General features: G+C 45.6%; 1 protein-coding gene across 2 annotated transcripts in view; it reads left to right on the top strand.

The window, feature by feature from the left end:
- The window catches only part of FUCA2 (alpha-L-fucosidase 2), a 230,955-nt gene that overhangs the window by 80,498 nt on the left and 128,720 nt on the right, over positions 1–21,737 (top strand). For both annotated transcript variants that reach the window (XM_085611664.1, XM_085611665.1), the window contains exon 4: positions 3,123–3,333. In XM_085611664.1, the coding sequence (XP_085467790.1) occupies positions 3,123–3,333 (211 nt within the window). The remainder of the gene's footprint in view (positions 1–3,122; positions 3,334–21,737) is intronic.

Genomic DNA, 21,737 nt, shown 5'->3' on the forward strand with positions numbered 1-21,737 from the left:
TGTGACTGAGAGGCCATCTTGCTCTTCTTATGTCATCATATAGCATGTCCTGCCAGGCATCCGGTGGGAGAGGAGTCAATTTTATATGTATGCCATATGTCCTCAGACCCTTTAGTACACACAGCTGAATAGTGTAAAAAATTTGCATGCATGTTGGTGATAAAGCCGGATTCTTATCTACCTTACCCTCACCAAGAATCCTCTCAGGTTGCCAGGATATTTTTATCTGCTAAGTAGTGTGGAGGGGAGGAAAACCAATATTAACACATAATCAAAGGAAATAGAATTTGAACTCTAAAGGACCACTGACTCCGAATCTCAATTTTTAGGGATTTATTACTTAAACAAAAATAGTTGCACATACAAGCACCTCAGCACGAGGTTAAGAAAATAAATGGGCACTAATACAAAGAATATCCTACGCAGGAGTCTCATCAGACTCAGAATAAGAAGAATAGTCCATTCAAGAAGCATCAGGCAAGCAATAATCATTCCAATCTCTACATTAGAAGTCATTAACCTAAAAAGGAAATCAGTTAGTCTATCCCTACTCTATCTCTAAGGTGACATCCCTACTTAGCATTTTCCCCAGGCAAGAGGGTAAAAAGGTGTCAGAAGTGAAGACTTCCTTAGAAGTACACTCACTTAGTCAGAGCTTGTTCTAAGATGCTCCTTCTAGCTCCCCATCTAAACCTCAACTGTTCAACCCACAGGGCACGGTCCCTAATTCAAAATCCCAAAAACCTAGAACACGCCCTCCGGCACACCTCACGCACTCACACATTCGCTCCCCCTATCTCGGTCTGGGTAATCGATGATGTCTCACGATTCCTTTCTCAATGGTCAACAAAGTCTACCTTGGGTGTCTTCTACACCACAACTTCTCAGACTACTCATCGAGTCTAAGCATCCCCGGGCTGCGCGCGCTCACAGCCTGATCTCACAATCACTCAACTCTTATTCCAACTCCGCAAAACATCACACAATCAAATCAACACCGCAATCTACAAAACACATCGCCCTATTCATACTCACTCTATCATGAACTGCTGCTTTCCGCCGCACCGCTACTCTCCGTCAGTCTCCATCAGCTGCCGTCGTCTGCCACTCACCATCCAATGGGTCACCATCACTCAAATTCTATGGGCCTCTAAAATCTCTTACCTTGATCTAGATCTCCCCTCACTATCAGAGATAACCATCTTACTCTGCTACCAACTGATAAAGCCGGATTCTTATCTACCTTACCATCACCAAGAATCCTCTCAGGTCGCCAGGATCTTTGTATCTGCTAAATAATGTAGAGGGGAGGAAATCCAATATTAACACATAATCAAAGGAAATAGAGTTTGAACTCTAAGGGACCACTGACTCCGAATCTCAATTTTTAGGGATTTATTACAAAGCCAAAAATAATTGCACATACAAGCACCTCAGCACGAGGTTAAGAAAATAAATGGGCACTAATACAAAGAATATCCTACGCAGGAGTCTCAGGATAAGAAGAATAGTCCATTCAAGAAGCATCAGGCAAGCAATAAACACTCCAATCTCTACATTAGAAGTCATTAACCTAAAAAGGAAATCAGTTAGTCTATCCCTACTCTATCTCTAAGGTGACGTCCCTACTTAGCATTTTCCCCAGGCAAGAGGGTAAAAAGGTGTCAGAAGTGAAGACTTCCTTAGAAGTACACTCACTTAGTCAGAGCTCGTTCTAAGATGCTCCTTCTAGCTCCCCATCTAAACCTCAACTGTTCAACCCACAGGGCACTGTCCCTAATTCAAAATCACAAAAACATAGAACACGCCCTCCGGCACACCTCTTAAGCCAGGTCTTCTCCCAGTGATTTTCCAGTGAAACTTGTCTCTCTTCCAACGACGGTTTACTCGTTCTTGGGTCCCAGGCACCTTCTCCGCCGAAAGTATCATCCCTACATTCCAGTATACTCCCATATTGGCTTCTCATGCCATCCTAACTCCTGAAACAAAGGGTTAGTTTCTCTAACGAGCACCTGCAACAGAAACATAGGAACAAGAAACTTTCCACTTCTCTGAGATTTTCTAACATCCCTGAAACCCAAAGCCTTACCAAGGGAAACCATTTTCGGCCTACAATATTTAGCTAACAAAAGAAACGAACAGGCCTTTCTCTTAAACGTATATGCGATCAGGCCTTTACATAAATTAAACACACACTTCTAGAATCACACTATAAGCATTGATTTCATTACACTTCATATATGAATGCAAACTACACGTGCAAACTTTAATATGGTGCACGTTTAAACCTAATGCATCACATTACACGAAAATCAATCATTATGCATTGACTAAAATACACTTGCAATTAACTATGACAGTGCTCTTCATAAATGGCATTATTACCTTTCTAATTACACTATTATAAGCAGATTTTAGTAATACATTTCTAAAGCACACGTTAATATGGATCCCTTAAATATGTGGGTGCGGACTAACAGTGATTATGATGCACCCCTACAATTTTCAGAACAACATGGCGCTCTATCATTGGTTCAATATCCACAATTATCATCTAACAGGAGGTCCTTGATTATTCCAAACATTATATTAATTGATCACGATTTCATGTATTCAGTATCGTTTTTTTCTCTATATTGATGAGGCATCAACCAAATATCTGAAATTCAATATTGGCAGAGTTTATCGGGCAAAGATTCACAGTGCCTTTCGACTGCTCGCCCTTTATCTGAGGGACATTTTAATCATTTAATCAATTAAAGACGCTTGAGCCAGTGAAAAGGAAAACGTAAACCGTCTTCTGCTGTTGCAGCTTCTTCTTCACCGTAGTGGAGCCAACTTCGTGACACAGAGAATAATCAGAAATGTGGAGACAAGGCAACTGTCTTCCAGGCATTTCCCTGGCCCTTAAATGTGATCCATGTTTAAGAGGAATCATTGAAGTTTATGCTTTGAATAATGAATTGATATATATGTATATGTGTATATATATATATGTGTGTGTGTGTGTGTGTGTGTGTGTGTGTGTGTGTGTGTATATATATATTTGTTTGTATATATATATATATATATATTTATGTTCGTAACTTGTTCTTACTAGATATCTTTCTTTTTTCTGTTAGCCCAGTTAAAGATGTTGTGGTGACCAACGACCGCTGGGGATCTGGGACCGCATGCAAGCACGGTGGCTTCTACACTTGCAGTGACCGCTTCAACCCAGGGCACCTTCTGCCGCATAAATGGGAAAACTGCATGACTATAGACAAGCGTTCCTGGGGTTACCGAAGGAATGCCAATTTGTGCGATTATCTTACGATTGAAGAGCTCATACAGGTACTGTGCATTGCTTTATAAAGCATATTGTTAAAGTAAAGTATTGTATTGTGTTCTAGCTATTATATTGCGCTTAATACTCCTGATGAGTCCATTGAATGCTGTGATTCACATGAGGTTTTAGGTACTTCTTTGCAGTGTTTGTTTGGAAGAGTGTTTGCTACACTATGCCCTGTGTGAAGGTAATGGGTGAGGTGGGTAATGCGCCATGATGCACTCCAAACATGGCACAAAAAACAAATATCTGGGGCATAAGTACGAAGTTATGCGGAAAATTGTGAGAATAGATGTGGTTACACATGTAGATATCTAACATCTCTTTTGTTTTTGAGTGGCTTTCATCATACGGTTAAGCAGAATGGAAAAGGCAGGTGATTAGTTCACTCCAAAACTCTAGGTTACTCTTAGATCTTCTTAGTCATAAGGAATCAAGATCCAGAAGTTACCTGTCTGAACACGGAGAGTTTCTGCCAGTATGTACGTTTTCAAAAGGAGGGATGATCAAGGGTAGGCCAACCAAAAAGGAAGCAATCTTGTTTGATGATAAGCACAGGGTTCATGTTGAGGGAAGAGTGGTCCAGTAACGTAGATTGCTCGATGTGCTATGCACATGGCTTTGAAGTGATTTATGTAGCAACTGCCAGCTACTGTAAATATTTGAAGCCTGGTGGGTGTCAGGCAAGATTGGTTGACCTGAGGATTTTACTGGCTTATATGTTCCATTTTCTCTGTGACGTCCAATGTAGGGCGATTGAGGCTTCAAGGTGTAGTCCATTGGCATAATCGAATTGAGAAAGGACTGCCGCGATGCTGGCTTGATCTTTTTGAGGTAGCCTAGGCTAAGTAAAACTATCAGAGACATCTTTTGTTATAGAAACTTAATTGAGAGTTTAGAGTCCTTAATTAATGCTAGAATCTGTACTAGAGCAGAGAGCAGTTCAGAGTTCTATCCAGATGACTGAGAGGTTATTTGATGTAGCGGTCTTAACACTGCGAGACGCCCCCACTTACTGTTTTTAGTGGGACACCCGTTTCACAACAGTGAAACTCTGGGCTCTTTCCCTTTTCCACTACTTCTGTCAGCAAACATAAATCCCTAAAGAAACCATCCGTTAGCAAGCCTATCCCACATAATGCTGGTGATACATGTATCATTACCATTGTATTGTATTACAGCATTTATATAGCGCTTACTACCCCATTGTTGGCCACTGAAGCACTTACCTACTTGGGTACCAAGCTACACCATGTAGAGTGTGTGGTTGGAAGTGTGTTGTCTTTGTTTATGATCCTATGTTGCTTCTGTAGAGGGCTAAGTGGAATCATCCTTGCACCACAGTTTTTACTGTTTGGGTGGCCAGCCGTTGCTGGACTGCCCTTAGGAGGAGTTGTTCGGGGATGGTTTGTTTGGTTTTAGTCTATGGGTTTGCTTTGTGTGCTAAATTGGGGGCTTGGTGGGGGGGGACAGGCTTGAGGCAACTGCTAGGATGTTTTCCCAATGGCTGACACATGCTCAGGACTCAAACTCCTGACTTGTAATATAAGAGGAATGCTACCCGCAGCTAAGCGCTGCAACATATACAGCTATCTGAGACGCCGGGGAGTTCATATAGCTAAGCTACAGGAAACCCCTCTTGTAGGGGTGGAGGTGCGGATATTGCAGCAACATTGGCGGGGGCTGATATTTGCTACAGAGTACTCCTTCAATATTAGAGAGGTCCTCTTGTGGGTGCGAGCATTGACGACCATAATAGATAAAGAGAGGCGCTAGGTATTGGTCTTTTAATAAGCTATAAGGTTAACAGGTTACATTGGGGAGTATATATACCCCCAACCAAGATCAGATCGCATTTCTTGACTTGTGGTCTGCATCCCTGGGGCAGCTAAACACAGATGTGCTGCTTCTGGGTGGGGATTTTAATAGTGTCCTTAACATCAACACGGATCGCTCAACACTGCCTTTGCCGGGTGCAGCGGCCCACAGGTTTGCGGTGGGTTTCCATTCTTGGCTGCAGGTTTGGGGGCTTGAGGATATCTGGTGGACTCAACATGGGGAAGAGAGGACCTACTCTTATTCACACATGTACCAATTAGCACCTGGATCGTTTCGTTTGCTCATCCTGACTGAGCAGGTACATGACACAGATGGAGTATCTCAGCCATACCTTTTCCAATCATCGGCTGCTTTCACTTAACTTTCAACTACAGGAAGACCGCCTGGCCATTGCCACATGGCGGCTGACCACAGCGGCCCTCGGGGATGACCCTCTTAGAGACTCATTGAGGCACACTATAGTGTGTTATTTTGACCTCAACCAGGGATAGGGTTCTGACTGCTCAACCGAATGGGAGGCTTTTCAAGGTAGTTGTCTGCTGACACTGCCTGGGTCAGTCGGTGGATATGCATAGGCAATTGGATATAGAATTGCGTAAGCTTGAAAAGGCACTAAAGCTACTAGACCAGAACTTAAGGTGCATGTAGGGTTGAGGGCTTCAAAGGAGCACTATAAGGTGGTGTTGGAGCTCCTGCTTTGCAATAACAATAGGGAGTATGTTCATAGGGCCCACGTAGAGGGGGGGAAAGCTGGTCGACTACTGGCTTGACTCTGAACCTGGAGTTGAGGGGTGCCCCCATTACTTGTTTCGTAACTTCGGATGGTAAAGTGCTGTTCTCTTCTAATTCCATTAAATGGGCCTTTCTGGACATTTACCTTGAACTATATGTGTGTCTGGCTTTGGTGATGAGGGGGGTACTTGTGGCAGCTTCCACTCCAGACTTTGTTGAGAGGGGCGAGCGGTGATTTGGGGGGACCCCTAACGCCTCAGGCGATCGAAGCTGCGATTAAAGATATGGCCACTGGCAAGACTCTGGGACCCAATGGCTTCCCTGCAGAGTCTTATGCATCCTATAGCAAACTACTGACCCCATGATTGACGGAAGTATAAGCTGTGGCGTATGAGAAGGGGCGGGGTGCTGTCATCCACCAGGGAGGCCCTAGTGGTTCGGCTCCCGAAATCTAAAACCCTGCATATGGCCGACCGGGTTTAGGCCTCTTCCCATGTTTTACATAGACTTTAGACTATTGAGTTATGTTATGTTATGTTATCAGTTTTGTAAAGCGCAAACAGCTGCCCTCGCAACGGGGCGTCCCGGCGCTGGAACCATAACACAACCAACTGAAACAAGGGGAAGGGAGGGACCTAACAGGGGGGGAAGAGATAGGTTTTAATAGTTCTGCGGAAAGCTAGAATGTTGTCCATGCATCGGATATTGAGGGGAAGGGAGTTCCATAGTTTGGCCCCCAGTAGTTTGAAGGAGCGCCCTCCGATGCGGCAAAACTTAGTGTAGGGCACCATAGCTAGGTGTTGCCCCATGGACCTGAGGTTCCGTTTGGGAGAGTAGGGGGTCAGCAGTGAGCGGAGTAGCTCCGGGCCTTCATTCCTCATGATTTTAAAGGCGAATATGAGGGCTTTGAACTGGATGCGGGCTTCCATGGGTAACCAATGTAGTCTGTGAATGGTCGCTCTCGCCGAGCATCTTTTAGGGAGACCTACTATGGCCCTTGCCGCCGAATTTTGTATCCGTTGGAGTCTCTTAACTTCAATTTTATTAGCTCCTAACAACAATACACTCGCGTAGTCCAGTCTGGACAGAATAGTAGATTGTACGATGAGTTGTCGAGTTTTGGAATCAAAATAGCCTAAGATGGGGGTGAGGCTTCTCAGTAGGCCAATGCAGGTTGCGGCAACTTTTTTTGTGTGCGACTGGAAGCTAAGCGCAGAGTCTAGCCATACTCCCAGGTTTTTCGCTAGAGTCTTAGGGGGGGGTGCTGGGCCCAGTGATTGGGGCCACCAGAGGTCATTCCAGTAAAATCTTTGCGTCCTGTCATGTTGTCCCATATGCAATTGCTCATACACCGTGACCAGAACGGGTTCATCCCGGCATACAACACTTTCCTTAGCCTCCGGAGGTTGTACCACGTGCTACACCATCCTGAAACCCTTTCCAACCCCGATGCAGTGATTGTCAAGAGTTCGACATGGACTGGTGGAACTTTCCAGAAGAGGTCATGTGAGTTATGGGTCTTGGGACTTCTTGCATTTGATCGGTGCACCGCCTCAATTCCAGCCCAATGGCCAGAGTGAGGATGGGTTTTACAGTATCCCGCCAGTATAACATCCATAAGGGCACGCACCAGGGGTGCACTGTATTTCCTCTTCTGTTTGCCTGGCGACCGAGTCTTTGGCATAAAATCTTAGACTGGAGTGCAAGGGCAGAGGCCTCACAGTGGTCGGACATTAACACATAGTCTTCTTATATGCCGACGATCTCCTGCTATACATGGAAGATGGGGTCTTTGACTCTGGGCATAGGATGTTGCTCCGGGACGAGTTTGGTGCCCTAAAGATCAACCGAAGGAAAACGTGCCTATTTCTGGTTGCTCTGGGCTGTGTGCAGCCTACAGAGATCCAGATGGGCATAAAATGGGCATCACACACATTGTGATAAATCGTTCAATATTTCAGGTGGTGGGAGTGAGTTTAGGTTTGAACTTCACCGGTTGACAGCGCAGCTGCCTTGCCGGCAGTGGCCACAGACACGTGCTCTACCGGCAGGGGAGACTTTCTATAGTGCTGTGCATCGAACAGTGGCTGTTGCTCTTTTCAAGGTCTCCGCTCTCTTTCCCCCCCTCCTCCATCAGTGTGGGACTCCTCTACATTAGTGGTAGTTTCAGGTCGGGACGTTGCTGGTGAAAGCCGACAAGCCGATGTGGGTTGATCTCCCAGTAGGCGGCGGTGAGTAGCTGGTACGGCCCGGTCTTCTAATCACTCTAACGCACACCCAAACTACACCATGGCGAGTGGCCGCACCAGTCGGGGCACGGTACAAGCAAAACTTGATAAATTTGCATGACAGAAGGACCAAGATGAGCCGCAATCTAAACCCAAATCCAAAGGGGGTCAACCGGACCCCAGGCTGCAAGATATTTTGACTGCCATCACGACGGTCCGCACCTCACTGGAAGCACGCATTGACACCGTCGCCACGGAGGTATCTCTGATCAGAGCTGACATGAGGACATTTCTGAACGCATTAGTACAGTTGAGGATACCACCAAGGAACTGGCGACTGATACGGATCTTCTCAAACGACAGGTGACTGATCTCCAAACCACCCAGGAGGCACTGGCACTCCAGCTCGACGACTATGAAGGCCTCTTGAGGCGGAATAATATCAGCATTTTAGGGGTGCCGGAATGGGCCGAGGGGCAGGCAGCGGATCTCTTTGTCGAGGAACTCATACTTCAGCAGCTCCAGCCAAGATGTCTATCCAAATGCCTTTCGACCGGGGGTCTGCCTAAGCCCGGTGCGCCTCCCCGACCTCTCCTGGCAAGAGTTCGCGATCGAGATGCCATACTCCAGACGGCGAGAGAGGCCCCGCCATTGGTGATTGATAACAGCGAAGTCACCTTTTTTCCAGACTTCACTCTGCTGGTCCAGAAACAGCGTCGCAGCTTCCTGGACGTGAAGCGTGCACTGCTGGACCGAGAAATCAAATATGCCATGCTGTTCCCCGCCAAGTTGCGAGTTGAGTCCAACGGGAGAGTCTGGTTCTTCACTAGACCTGAGGATGCATGGGACTGGCTCGACGGCTGGCGAACTGTTGGCTAACGCCCATTTAAACCTGTTGGCGAAAATGGTAACAAAGGCAGGCCGATTCAGCGATTGTGGTCTCCACCAGGTGACACCTCTGAGACACAGAGATCAGGCGATTGGAGACCAGGTAAGGCACTAGCCTACTCCTGGTTAATCTGACTTCCTGTGTAAGGACTAAATAGGCGCTGATAGTCCTGGCGTCATCCGCCTTCCATTTGGCCTTCAACACAATGTAGTTCTTTCATGTCTGGCTCTACGCTGTTGTTAGTTTTCAAGGGTGCTGAAGTCGTTGTCTATTGTTTGACTTTTTTGATAAATATTGCTTATTGTGTCTGATCCGTATACTATGGGGTTGAATGTTGGGGTTGCAAGTATTGCCACGAATTGCTGACCCAGGGAGTGGGGTTGGATCACGTTCCCAATACTGTTGAGGGTGGGGGGCGACAGCCACTCTGTAAGTTTGGGGTGGCGGGTGGTTTTGTGCCCGTTGTGCAGGGAGGCAGGGTGGGTGTTGGGGGGGATGGGAGGTTAGTTTCGATTATTTTGTCTTTTTATGATGATAATGTTTGTTTATCTTTTTAATGTTGAGTCACGTTATTTCTTGCAGCAATTTTTCTCTTTATCGCATCATATGTCCGCAGACATGTTAGTAACGTATTACCAGTGGGAGCATGGGAAGTCAGTAGGGCCACACTCAACAGATCACCCAGATTTACGAGCTCATGGTCCACTATATTGTCCTATTGTAGACCCCCACACATTTACCACTCCCGATCCGTGTGCATTGCTGTGTCCTCTGATTATCGGCTATACACTGTACCCCTATCTACTCACATATTAGACCACACTTAACACTTACGTTCCTCACATGGAACGTTAATGGCTTGGGGGATAAGATCAAGCGGGGAATTGTGCTCCAATATTTGAAGCGGCAAGCGCTGGACATTGTCCTTCTCCAGGAGACACATTTAATTGGTAACTCCTGCGGTGCACTGAACAGATGGAGTTATCGCCTGACCGCTCACTCAGGGTTCACGTCAAGTTCTCGTGGGGCGGGGCTGCTCATACGTAGGGGATGTCCACACATGATAAACAGGGTCTAGTCGGATACACAGGGTAGGTACGTAGCGCTCTCTGGCACCTGGGAAGGACAGGCTCTCAATATAGTATCCATGTACATTCCCCGTGAGCTGCAGCGTCCCACCCTGCATGAGCCTGGTACGCTCTTGCTTGATTTACCCCTGGGGCTGCTGGTGCTGGGGGGGGACTTAAATCTGACCATAGACGGTGCCAGGAAGGCATTCTGCCCCGTGGAGACCCCCCAGGGGGATCTCAATTGGCAGAATTCTTGTCCTCTATGGACCTGGTTGACGTTTGGAGACGGCTTAACCCAACCACCATGCAATTTACATTTTATTCTGGAGCCCGCAATAGGCAATCGCGCATCGACCACGTGTTCACTCACGCTCAGGATATACTATTCTTTACTGAATCCAGGTGCTTCACGCGCGGAATCTCCGACCTCTCCCCCATCCTCACAACCCTTGCACTCCACTTACCCAAGCGATGTACTACCCTCACTATAAATCCTTGGGCGCTTAAGGTACCCCACATTAAGGAAGCGCTGCTTAAGGAAGCTGACTTTTATTTAAAAGAAAATGTGGGGTCAGTTGCCTCAGCCTGCACCTTATGGAGATCCTTCGGCGCCGTTATGAAAGGTAGAGCCTTATCCTTGATGGTCGGTCATAGGAGGGAACTCACTAAACGCATCACAGAACTTGAGGACGATATTCTAGCTAGGGAAAAAGACCTGGCACTTACCCCTGATCTAGAGATGCAACACTCACTTGCGATGGTCCGTCTCGACTATCAACAGCTTCAGACGGAAGCGGCCAGGGCACGGTACGCCTCCACCCACTATAGGCTATATGAGCATGGTGACGGACGGGTAAACTCCTGGCCTGGTTGGAGAAAAAAGAACATCTGTCCAGATGGGTTCACTCAGTGAGCGGGGCTAATGATACTAAAGTCACTGATCCCCAGCAGATCGCCGACATGTTTGCCTCTTATTTCTCATCGGTTTATACGTCCTCTGTGACGGTCCAGCCATCTGCGGCTCCGGACCTTCTTTCGACCATTAAAGTTGCATGTCTGTCCACACATGACCGAGATTCCCTAGAGGGCGCGATCACAGAGGCTGAAATTCAGAAAGCTATACAAGACGTCCGCTCGGGTAAAGCCATGGGACCAAACGGGCTCCCGATTGAATTCTTGAAGACAATGGATTCCAAGCTTTCTCCCCACTTGCTACAAATGTATACTGAAAGTCTTGATAAAGGGGAACTACCAGCTGATGTTAGGACGGCATCCATCGTGGTCATCCACAAACAAGGCAAGCCGCCTGACGATTGTAGGTCGTACCGACTAATTTCACTCCTCACTGTTGAGGCGAAAATATTGGCAAAATTGTTGGCCAACAGGCTTATCCCGTGTATTACAGAATTAGTGCACCCTGATCAAACTGGGTTTATGCCTGGGAGGAATACAGCCCTCAACATACGGCGATTGCATGGGGTTCTAGGCAGGCATGACACGATCAGAGAAAATGCCGCATTACTGTCATTGGATGCATCTATGGCATTCGACACCATAGAGTGGGATTATCTATTTGCAGTGCTGGATAGGATGGGATTTGGTCCAAACTTTACGAAGTTGATCCGATTGCTTTATGCCCGCCCATCCGCACATGTGACGGTCAACAACCATGTCTCTAGACAATTCGCGCTTGGGAGGGGTACTAGACAAATTTGCCTTAGTACTAGAGCTGCTGGCAGTTTGGGTCAGGGGAGGCCCGTGGATCAGGGGTTTGAAGTGGACCATGAAGACCGTATTCCCCTATATGCGGATGATATCCTCCTGTTTATGGCCTCGCCTTCCCACTCTCTCCGCCATGTCCTCCATATATTTCACATCTTTGACGCCCACTCGGGGTATACTATCAACTGGACTAAGTCCCAACTTTACGTGCTGTGGGGTGCACTGCCATACAACCCTAGAGGATATGATATACCGGTGGCATCAGAGGACTTCAAGTATCTCGGCTTCTACATAACGCCAGACCCGACTTTGTTCTATGAAATGAACCTACTTGTTCCCTTCGCACGTCTTCGATCCGACGTCAAATATTGCGGTCCCTCCCCCTTACTCTATTGGGACGAGCAGCCCTCTTTAAGATGTTAGCACTACCACGTTCCCTCCACACATTGCAAAGCACCCCTAACATAATCCCTGACACCTACTTCGCCAGTATTGACAGCGTTGTGTAGGGGCTACTGTGGGACGGTCGGGCCCCGCTCATTGCTATGAAAAAGTTGACGATGGGGTGGTATAATGGGGGTATTGTATTTATAGGCTTTATTATCAGGCATCTCAGTTGGTGGCAGTCAACAGGTGGGTGCATGGGGAATATGATGATCCAAACTTCCAGACGGACCGTTGGCTTCTAGGTAGGGGGGGCTACAGTAGGGCGACTTTACAGGCACCCTCAATCTCACGTGACCAACGGCTCGCACAATAGAGGTCTGGCACGGGGTGAATAGGAAATGGGGCTGGCATAACAAGCTTACAAAAGCCACACCACTCTGGGAAACCAGACCTGGTGGGGCAGCCCGCAACTGTCCTGGATTTGACAAGTGGGATGTGATCGGCATCTCGACGGTGGGCGACATGTGGGTGGGGGGACACTTAGCCACATTTGCAGACCTGCAGACCAAATACCAATTAGCACAGACCGAGGCATTCCGATATCTACAAATCAGCCACGCGATTAAAGCAGCCTTACCTAAGGATACCCCACTACCTGAGGCCTCTCCATTGGAGGATCGATTGATTCTTGACCCCATGCCCAAAAAGGTCATATCCCTCACATATAAAAAGCTCATAAATAATCGTCCGGACCCTTTAATGCGCCTACGACAAAGTTGGAAGGCGGACCTGGGGGATTTAGAGGATGATGACTGGCGTGAGGTTCTTGCCTCCCCCAGAGACGTAGCTATTCCAATGAGATTGCGCCTGGTCCAATTGAAGATCCTACATAGAATATACTTGGACGCAGGGACCTTGGTTAAGATAGGTAGAAGGGATGACCCCCTTTGCCTCCGGCAATGCCACCAACCGGGAACCTTTTTCCATATCCTTTGGTATTGCCCATTGGTGCAGTCCTACTGGAGTAAGGTCACAAAGCAGATGGCGAGAGCAGGTGGCAAGATACTGAAGACTTCCCCCCCCCCAGCTATGTCTCCTAAATATTTGGGAGGCCACTGACCTAACACTAACGGAGCAAACGTGGGCCTCACTGGGGTGGGCCATTGCAAAACGCAATATCGCTCAGAAGTGGGGAGTCGGGACGATCCCAGCTCTGCGCGACTGGTCGGCTGACATGGACAGGGCTAATATCACTGAGAAAGATGTTTTTAAAAACAGGGGATGCCCTAAGAAGTGGGACCATAAATGGGGGAACTGGAATAGGTAGCATCTGCTTGTCCCCTACTGTGGAACTGCGACGTGAACGACAGAAGCTGCTGGATATCTCTGGTATTGACTAAGGGGATCACTTCAGTATCAAGCATGGAATGGCATAGATATTTGTTTCTCAAATTTAAGCTAAATATGTGTGAATTATTTGATGGGTATACTTGATAACATTGATATGACTAAACGGAGGGGTTTGCATGGGGCTTCCCAGGTCCCAACTGTATCGAAAAATGTACTTCTGTGCTGTGAACTTCATTACTATGTCATGACATAACAAAACATACACAAGACACAATGAGATACTCAAGACATTCAAAGACTTCTATGCAGACCTTTATAGGAGTCAAAAGACACTCGACAAGGAGATATGCAAAAAATTCCTAGAAAGGCTGGAACTCCCAAAACTAGATCAAGCTGACACCGCAAAACTAGGACAAGAAATTAGCCACACAGAAATAGAACTGGCAGTTAAATCACTAAAATAAAATAAGGCCCCGGGCCCAGATGGCTTCACAGCCGACTTCTACAAAGCCTTCCTACCCCAATTAACTCCAACCTTGAAAAAGGTTTTTAACCAAACCGCATCGTCCGGGGTTGTCACACTGTCTATGACAGAGGCGACAATAATAGTCATACCGAAAGAAGGTAAAGACCACTAACATCCGGGGAACTATAGGCCCATATCACTTATCAATGCCGACTGCAAAATATATGCCAAAATCCTGGCAGCCAGACTGAACAAGATCCTACCAAAAATAGTAAGTAACACCCAAGTGGGATTCATGCGGAACCGAATGGCGAGCGACAACACAAGGCTATTCTGTCATGTACTAGAACAAGTCTCAGAGAGCCAGACACCGGCAGTGGCCATAGCATTGGATGCAGAGAAGGCCTTCGATAAAGTGTTGTGGGCTTTCCTAGAACAATGCATGTGCAGTTTCAACTTAGGAGACGACTTTGTCAGAATGACAATGGCCCTATACCAGACCCCCACGGCCCGCATCACGATAAACGGTTCGCTTTCTGACACATTCACGCTACAACAAGGGACCAGACAAGGGTGCCCACTCTCACCGTCCCTCTTCCTCCTGGCTCTAGAACCTCTAATTAGGGACATAAAATTAAATGAAAACATAAAGGGGATGAACTTTAAAGGAATGAACATAAAACTGGCAGCCTACGCAGACGATATTCTGATAATGACGGAGCAACCCCAAGCATCAATAAAAGCGCTAATGGCCACGATAAAAGAATACTCAGAACACTCAGGGTACAAGCTTAATAATGACAAATCTGAGTGCAAGCCACTGAATATATTCTGTTCCAGAGAAGTCCTGGGAGACTCAGGGCTGACCTGGCAGACAAACCATATCAAATACTTAGGTATACTATTTGGTAGCGACCTACTAACCACAATACGACACAATGAGAAACTTCTACTGATAAAGATAAAGAAACAACTAGGGGACTGGTCACCAAAATTTATGACGTGGTGGGGACGAATCGAAACACTAAAAATGATGATCATACCCCTGGTAAATTACCTATCGGGGATGATCCCCATCTTCCTAACAGATGACTTCCACCAAAAGGTGGATAAATTGTGTACCAAATTTCTGTGGAGAGATAAGAAAGCAAGGATAAGCATAAAAAAACAGACTACCAAAAACACAAGGAGGGGTGAACCTAGCGGATTTCAAGCTCTTCCAACTCGCTTTCATTGCCAGACAGGGCACACAGTGGGTAGACCAATCACCGGAATACACACCGGTGTGGTTTCAAGTAGAAAAGGCCATTCTGAACAACCTGAACCCACTAGCCCTACTAACAACGAACGCATACCCACACGCGAACAACCCCATACTGAGAAATACCAAAATAGCACTTTTAAAACTTGACAACAAAATGGAGGTCAGTATCAAAGGCTCGAAATCAGAAGCAATATGGGGGGACAACAACCTTAAATACAGAGGGAAAACCCTTAGATTCGACGCATGGATAGAGAAAGGCATCTGGCACCCGCATCAACTAGAAAAGGGAGCAACACCAATCACATTCTCTGAATTGAAGACAATCCATCAGCTAGAAGACCTAGATTTGTACAGGTTTTTAAAGATAAAGACAGCCATAACAAAATCAAAAATAATAGACACCGCGCCCTCGATCTTCCAATACGTAACGAACATAAACAAACTAGGCCAACAAGCATCGAAAATATACAAAACACTACGAACTCTTAAGTCCAAACTGAACAATAAAACAAAGGGATACTGGGACACACACATTCAACCCCCACTAAAAGAACAGGAGTGGGAAAGGATATGGGCATCGGCCACACAAAATAAAATCACACCAGTTCTCGCCCAAACCAAACTATGGCTGCTACACAAAACTTTCTGGACCCCAGCCCGGCTACACACACTAGGGCTCAGAGATAACACAATATGCTGGAATTGCGACATGGGGAGGGGGGATTTGGAACACCTGGTCTTCCAATGCCCAAGGCTCAATAGCTTGTGGGATAAGGTGATGGACTTTATGGACAATGTTTTTAAGTGCAAGATTACAAGGAAATTTGCCTCACTCATCACAGCGTCCATTCGAACAGACCTCCCCACAGAGGGAGAGAGAGAACTTCTGGACCTACTCCTGTCAGCGGCGATCAAAATGGTGCTTACTAACTGGAAAGACTCCTCAAAAACATCCTACAAGAACTGGCTCAACTGGATCATCCACCTTAGGGGAGCAGACAACCTAGCAATGCAATACACCCCGTGGAAGGCGACATCCAGAGGCCTATGGGAAGCGCTGGACAAGGCGCTAGTCCCTTATGACCCACCATAAGAAAAAGCTCCAATCAGGAGCCATGGCAAAGACTAGAACAAAAGGACTACCTATGCTTGAGAAAAGTATACAGTCGTGCTTCTATCCTATCCTATCCTCCTCCTCGACTTATTCCAACCTGTCCTATACACTCCCACTTTAAGACCTCTCTTTTCACTAAATGAATATAGCCAGCAATGGGGGAGTCAACCAAAAGGTACCTTTATACTAACCGTTATACCTTGTAACCCAAGGGCGACGAACCGACAAACAAATGTTTTTGTATGTCTTGTATGTTTATAAAAAATCCTGTATAAAAATTAAATATAAAAAAATAAATGTTTTTTTTTTTTAATCGGGATTCCCAGATATTTAAATCTTGGAGATCTTCGGGAGGGTAATCTTGAAGTGGTTTTGAGATCCTTGAGGTCCTGTGTCCCCTTGTGGGGGTCATTAAAACTCCCAATCATGACACAAATAGATATTTCTAAAATGGTGATGCTCTTTAGATTGTTGTACTATTTCACAAACCTCCCAATTAAAGTGCTAGGGGCTTGGTTCAGACAACTGGATTCACTGCTCCGGGAACTAGTTTGAGATGAGGGTCGCATGGGGTGGCCCTGTCCACCGTCCGCCGCTCGATGAGGGCTGGCTTGTGGTGCCCGGCTTTGGACTATACTTTCTGGCGGCTCAACTTCAGTTCAGATGTAGGAAGTGAGGAGAAGGAGAAACAAAATGGTAGATAGGACTATATATTCAATATTAGGAAAGGGTAAGTGAAACAATGAGAAAGGTAGAGACGGAGTCCCTGAGGTGAACAATAATGGGAGAGTGTGGAACAGTGATTTAAAAGTGGGCAGTGACAGGAGAGGGGGACACACTGATAGCACTAGGGAATAGAATTGAAGGGTTGTACGGTGACAGGGGAAAGGTGGACAGTGACAGACTAGTGGTGGGCAGCAATGAGAAAGTAGGGAAGTGACAGGAAGAGGTGGGCAGTGACAGGAGAGGAGGATAATGTTGGGAGAAAGGGGCCGTTTTGGGAGTTTTGTTTGCCGACCTGGGCATTAACAGGAGAGATTTGCCATGATGCCAGATGAGGCTGTGATTGGAGGGAGGTCCATGAGGGGCATTTGATATGAGCAAGATGGTGGCAATGAAATGAGAATATACACAGTGTAGGGGTGAGATAAGGACTAGTGCAGTCCTGTGTCCATCATGCTCCTGTACAAGCCCAGCTTTGCAAATATTTTTCCTCCATCTCAACACCATCAGCGCTATCCATCATTTTAGCCTCTCACTTGTGCATGTCAGAGTTGAGGGGGGTGGTCTTGACATTACAAAGTTTGAAGACCCTTATCTTTCTGAATGCTGGTATCCACATTTTTGCAGGGCTTGGCCTGAGGTGATTACATTGCATCCATAAGTCAACCACTTGGAATCATTATTCGATAATCAAGAGTCAAGATCGGATGGATTTTCAAGCTCTAGTAGAATTTGTCGGTCATTGGCATAGTTGTAGAAGTTGTGATTAAAGGAGAGGTCAGGGCGAAGGTAAACATTGAGAAAAGAGAGGAGTTATAGTAGAGCTTTATGGGGCAGCAGCTGTGGAGGGTAATAGTGCCAAGTAGAAGGGCAGATGTAATACAGTCACTGAGGAAGGAGGCAATCCATTTGAGGGCAGTTACTTTAATTCTTATGTTGTCAAATATGTAGTAATGTAGGGTGATAAATGGTATCAGAGGCAGGTGAAATATTTAGAAAAAGGAGTTCTTCGACTAGTAGTTTAAATTTCATCATCCCTGTGATCAAAACTGCTTTTGGGCTGTGGCAAGGATAGAATGCAGTTTGGCATCCCAAGAGAACCAAGAGAAAGTTATTTCTTTCTGTGAGTTCTGATCTATGACGGAAGGTCTATCTTTCGGTATGTTTGCCTAAGAAAGGGCCATTGGATACTAGCCAATAGTTGGAGGAATCAGTTGGGACAAGGAAATGATGTTTTAGAATAGGTTTAATGTAGGAGTTTTTGAGCTTTCTTGGGAAACTTCTTGAACCCAAGGAGGAGTGGTTAATGTTCTGGCCTGTGTGGACGGAGAGCTGCTAGGAATGTAGACTTGAATATATGTTCCAGGAATGGGTTAATGATTGATCCTACTGAGACACAGGCTTTAGTGGCGGTGGTGAAATCATCTTGAGATAGGGAGTTAACGATGAGAAATTGTGTCCCTTTTTATTTTCGGGAAATGGTATTGACAACGTTATCATCTGTCGTTTTCCTGTTAAGGCTTTTTTCCAGACCATTGGCTTTTACGATGACGTGTTCTGCTAGAGTAGTGTCAATTATCTTTTTTTTTTTTTAAAGAGAATGCCCTTTGAGTCTGTGCATTCCAGATTCTAAAGTTCAGTAATACCATGTAATGTTTCCTTGATTGGTCAATAGCTTATGAGATGTGGTGCTTTTGCTATTTTGATAGTGACTTTATACATTCTGAAATGGTTTTGCAGCACCTGTTTTTCAGTATTGGGTTAAATTTCCCTTTAATGTCTTTCAAGAACACTTTTGTTTTTACAGATTTTAGTTCAAAGGTCAACCAGCGAGGATTTTGATGGCATTGAGTATTTGAAGGGAGCTTTAGTGGCCATGGGTGGATGTAATCCCCAGATGGAAATGCTGAATTGTTGTCATCAGGTTGGTGTGTAAGAATATGGGTGGTTTAGAGTTGAGGGTGGACACGTCAAGTTTTTTTTTCTCCCAAGGTGGCTCTTATGTTGTATATGGCATAGCAGTTTTCAATGATGACAGAATAGAGAAGTTGCGGTGAATCACATCGAGGTAAGTACACGTCACATGTTGGATTTTAGTTGCCAGAATGATGTTTTGAGGATCAATTTTTGCAGAACATATGTGTCCGCCTCTATGAGTAGGACCAGAGAGCAACTGTTGGAAGTGAATAGATCCCAGGTTAGTGAGGGTGCATTTGGTCTGCAGGTGCAGAGGTGCCTCGAAATGCAGAGATTGGGATTCTGTAAGGTGATCTCAGAAATGAAATACAGGAAGGTCTCAGCAAATGTAGGGTTGTGTGGGGGGAGGTCTGTATATCCAAAGGAATGAGAATGGAAATTTGGTGAGCATTGGAAAAATAGAGATTGCATTCTGGAACTTAGATTAATTTTGTGGGAGGAAAGTTTTCTAGATAATGGGTAGATCTCTGTATGTGAGTGTATCTGGAAAGGTATATTAAAACCTACTTTGTGTAGAATATGTGCTGCATCATCAATTGACCAGGTGTCTGCAATAAACAGGTCAGAGCTTGAGACAGGTATCTGTTAATACATGTTCAGACATTCACATTTAGGTGAAATATAAAAAGGTGGGGAAAGGTGAGGAAAGGGCGAGCAGGGAGGGGCATTGTCTAACCACACAAAGAAGGTGATAGTTTGTCAGATAAACCGGATATGTTTGGAGACAGTAGGGGCCTTAGAAAACACTATTGTAAATATAGCATGAGAAAGACTTAACCACACTTTTGTAGCAGGCTTTATCATAAGTTAACGCATACCAGTCTGGTATGATACAATCAGGGTGCCCTCAACCTCCGTGTGAGAGAGTTAAAGATAAATGTTCCTGGATAAATAAGGGATCCAGAATATTGTTAACACTGCCTCTATGTATACCCAAAGCTTTCCCTTTTACTTAAGGGCACACAGAGCAGAATAACAATTTAGAAAAGCCACCCTAAAATGAGTTTGTCTCAGTCATTCTATCAGGTGCCAACGTGTTTCGGCCCTTGCAACAGCCCATAAAGGGTCTCTGGCTTCCATCAGGGTGGACAGGATCCCAATCTCTAATACTGTGTGGATTCCCAAGTGTTTAACTAATTTGTTACGAGACAATAGAGGTCTGCTTGTTATGTGGGTATTATGCATGCCTCAGTGGATACCGTGATTAAGCAGGTTTAATGGTTAAACATCACCTACTTACTATCCCTATAGATAAGGTAAAAAATTGACTCGTACCTTTATACATGATACACGTACATGTGATATTAGAGTTGGGGATCCTGTCCATCCTGATGAAAGCCCAAGGTTATTTATGGGCTGTTGCAAGGGCTGAAACATATTGGCACTTGATAGGATGACTGAGGCATAAACTCTCATTGTTTCATCCCTTTTCTAAATTTGAATCCTGCCCTATGTACCCTTAAATTAATAGAATCCCTCTGAGTATACACAGAGTGGTTTTAAAAGTACTCTGGATCCTCTATTTATTCAGTAGCATTTATCTTGAACTCCTTCACACTGAGGTTGAGTACACCCTGATAGTATCACCTTATCAGGGTAGGACGAGTTAGGCTGCGATGAGGCATGCCACAAAAGTGTAGGTGGTTTTTTTCCGTCCCATATACACACTAGTGTTTTACAGTGGCTCCTACTGTCTCCAAATATAGCTGGTTCATCTGACACATTATCGCATATTTCTTGGAATTGATTAATGTTAAGGGGAAGTGTGCTAGTGGAATTAATCCTCTTTGTCTTTCTAATTGGGGTATACAGCGTCATTGTCTAACTCAAGTTTGTTATGTAGACATTTTGCAGGGGTTGTGAGATGTGGTGGAGAGATGCCTGGAGAGCATGGTTAAGAAACTAGTAGTAGATTTAGTTTAATAATGGAATAAAGACAAATGGTTACAAGAGATGAAGAGCAAATAGTATAAAGAAACAGGATAGGGAAGCAGAAGGAGAAGGCTGCAGAAGTGGAGAAACATGGAATTGTAAACAAATGGAAATAGGGCATAGGACCAAGACGGTGTTTTTTTAAAACAAATTTTATTTGTCAAGTTGCACATATATTGCAGGGCTCTGCACCCCAGAGACAACTGCACAATTCAACCATACAGTGATAATGACTTTGACTTTTGCATTTAATAACCAAACACATATTAACAACCCTCCCACTTCCCCTCCCACCCCCCAAATCGCGCCAATTCCACATAAACCTGTCCACCACTTAATGACACAGCAGGAAATGCTAGCCCCTCCGATCCCTCCCACAACCCGCCCCCATGGTCTAATAGTACACGTGTGTATCATTCCGACAAATGTGCCTCTACCACCGGTGGCGAGTCCAACATCAGACCCCGATAGTCTGCCCACCGCTTCCAAACTTTGTAGTGTTTGCACGGACACCCCCTAGCAATGAAAATGGGTTGTTCTAGCCCCATGCAGAAGTCCAGCCCATTCTTCCATGCGGCCACTGATGGGGCCCTAGATGCCTTCCATGCCCTGGCAATATCCCTTTTCGCCAGTGTAAAGCCCAATTGTAGGAGATGTCGTATATAGATATTACCCCCTACATCCTCCATAACATGCAATAGGGCCAGCTGCGGCGT

The sequence above is a fragment of the Triturus cristatus genome, chromosome 6, assembly GCF_964204655.1.
Source record: "Triturus cristatus chromosome 6, aTriCri1.1, whole genome shotgun sequence".
NCBI classification, from domain to species: Eukaryota; Metazoa; Chordata; class Amphibia; order Caudata; family Salamandridae; genus Triturus; species Triturus cristatus.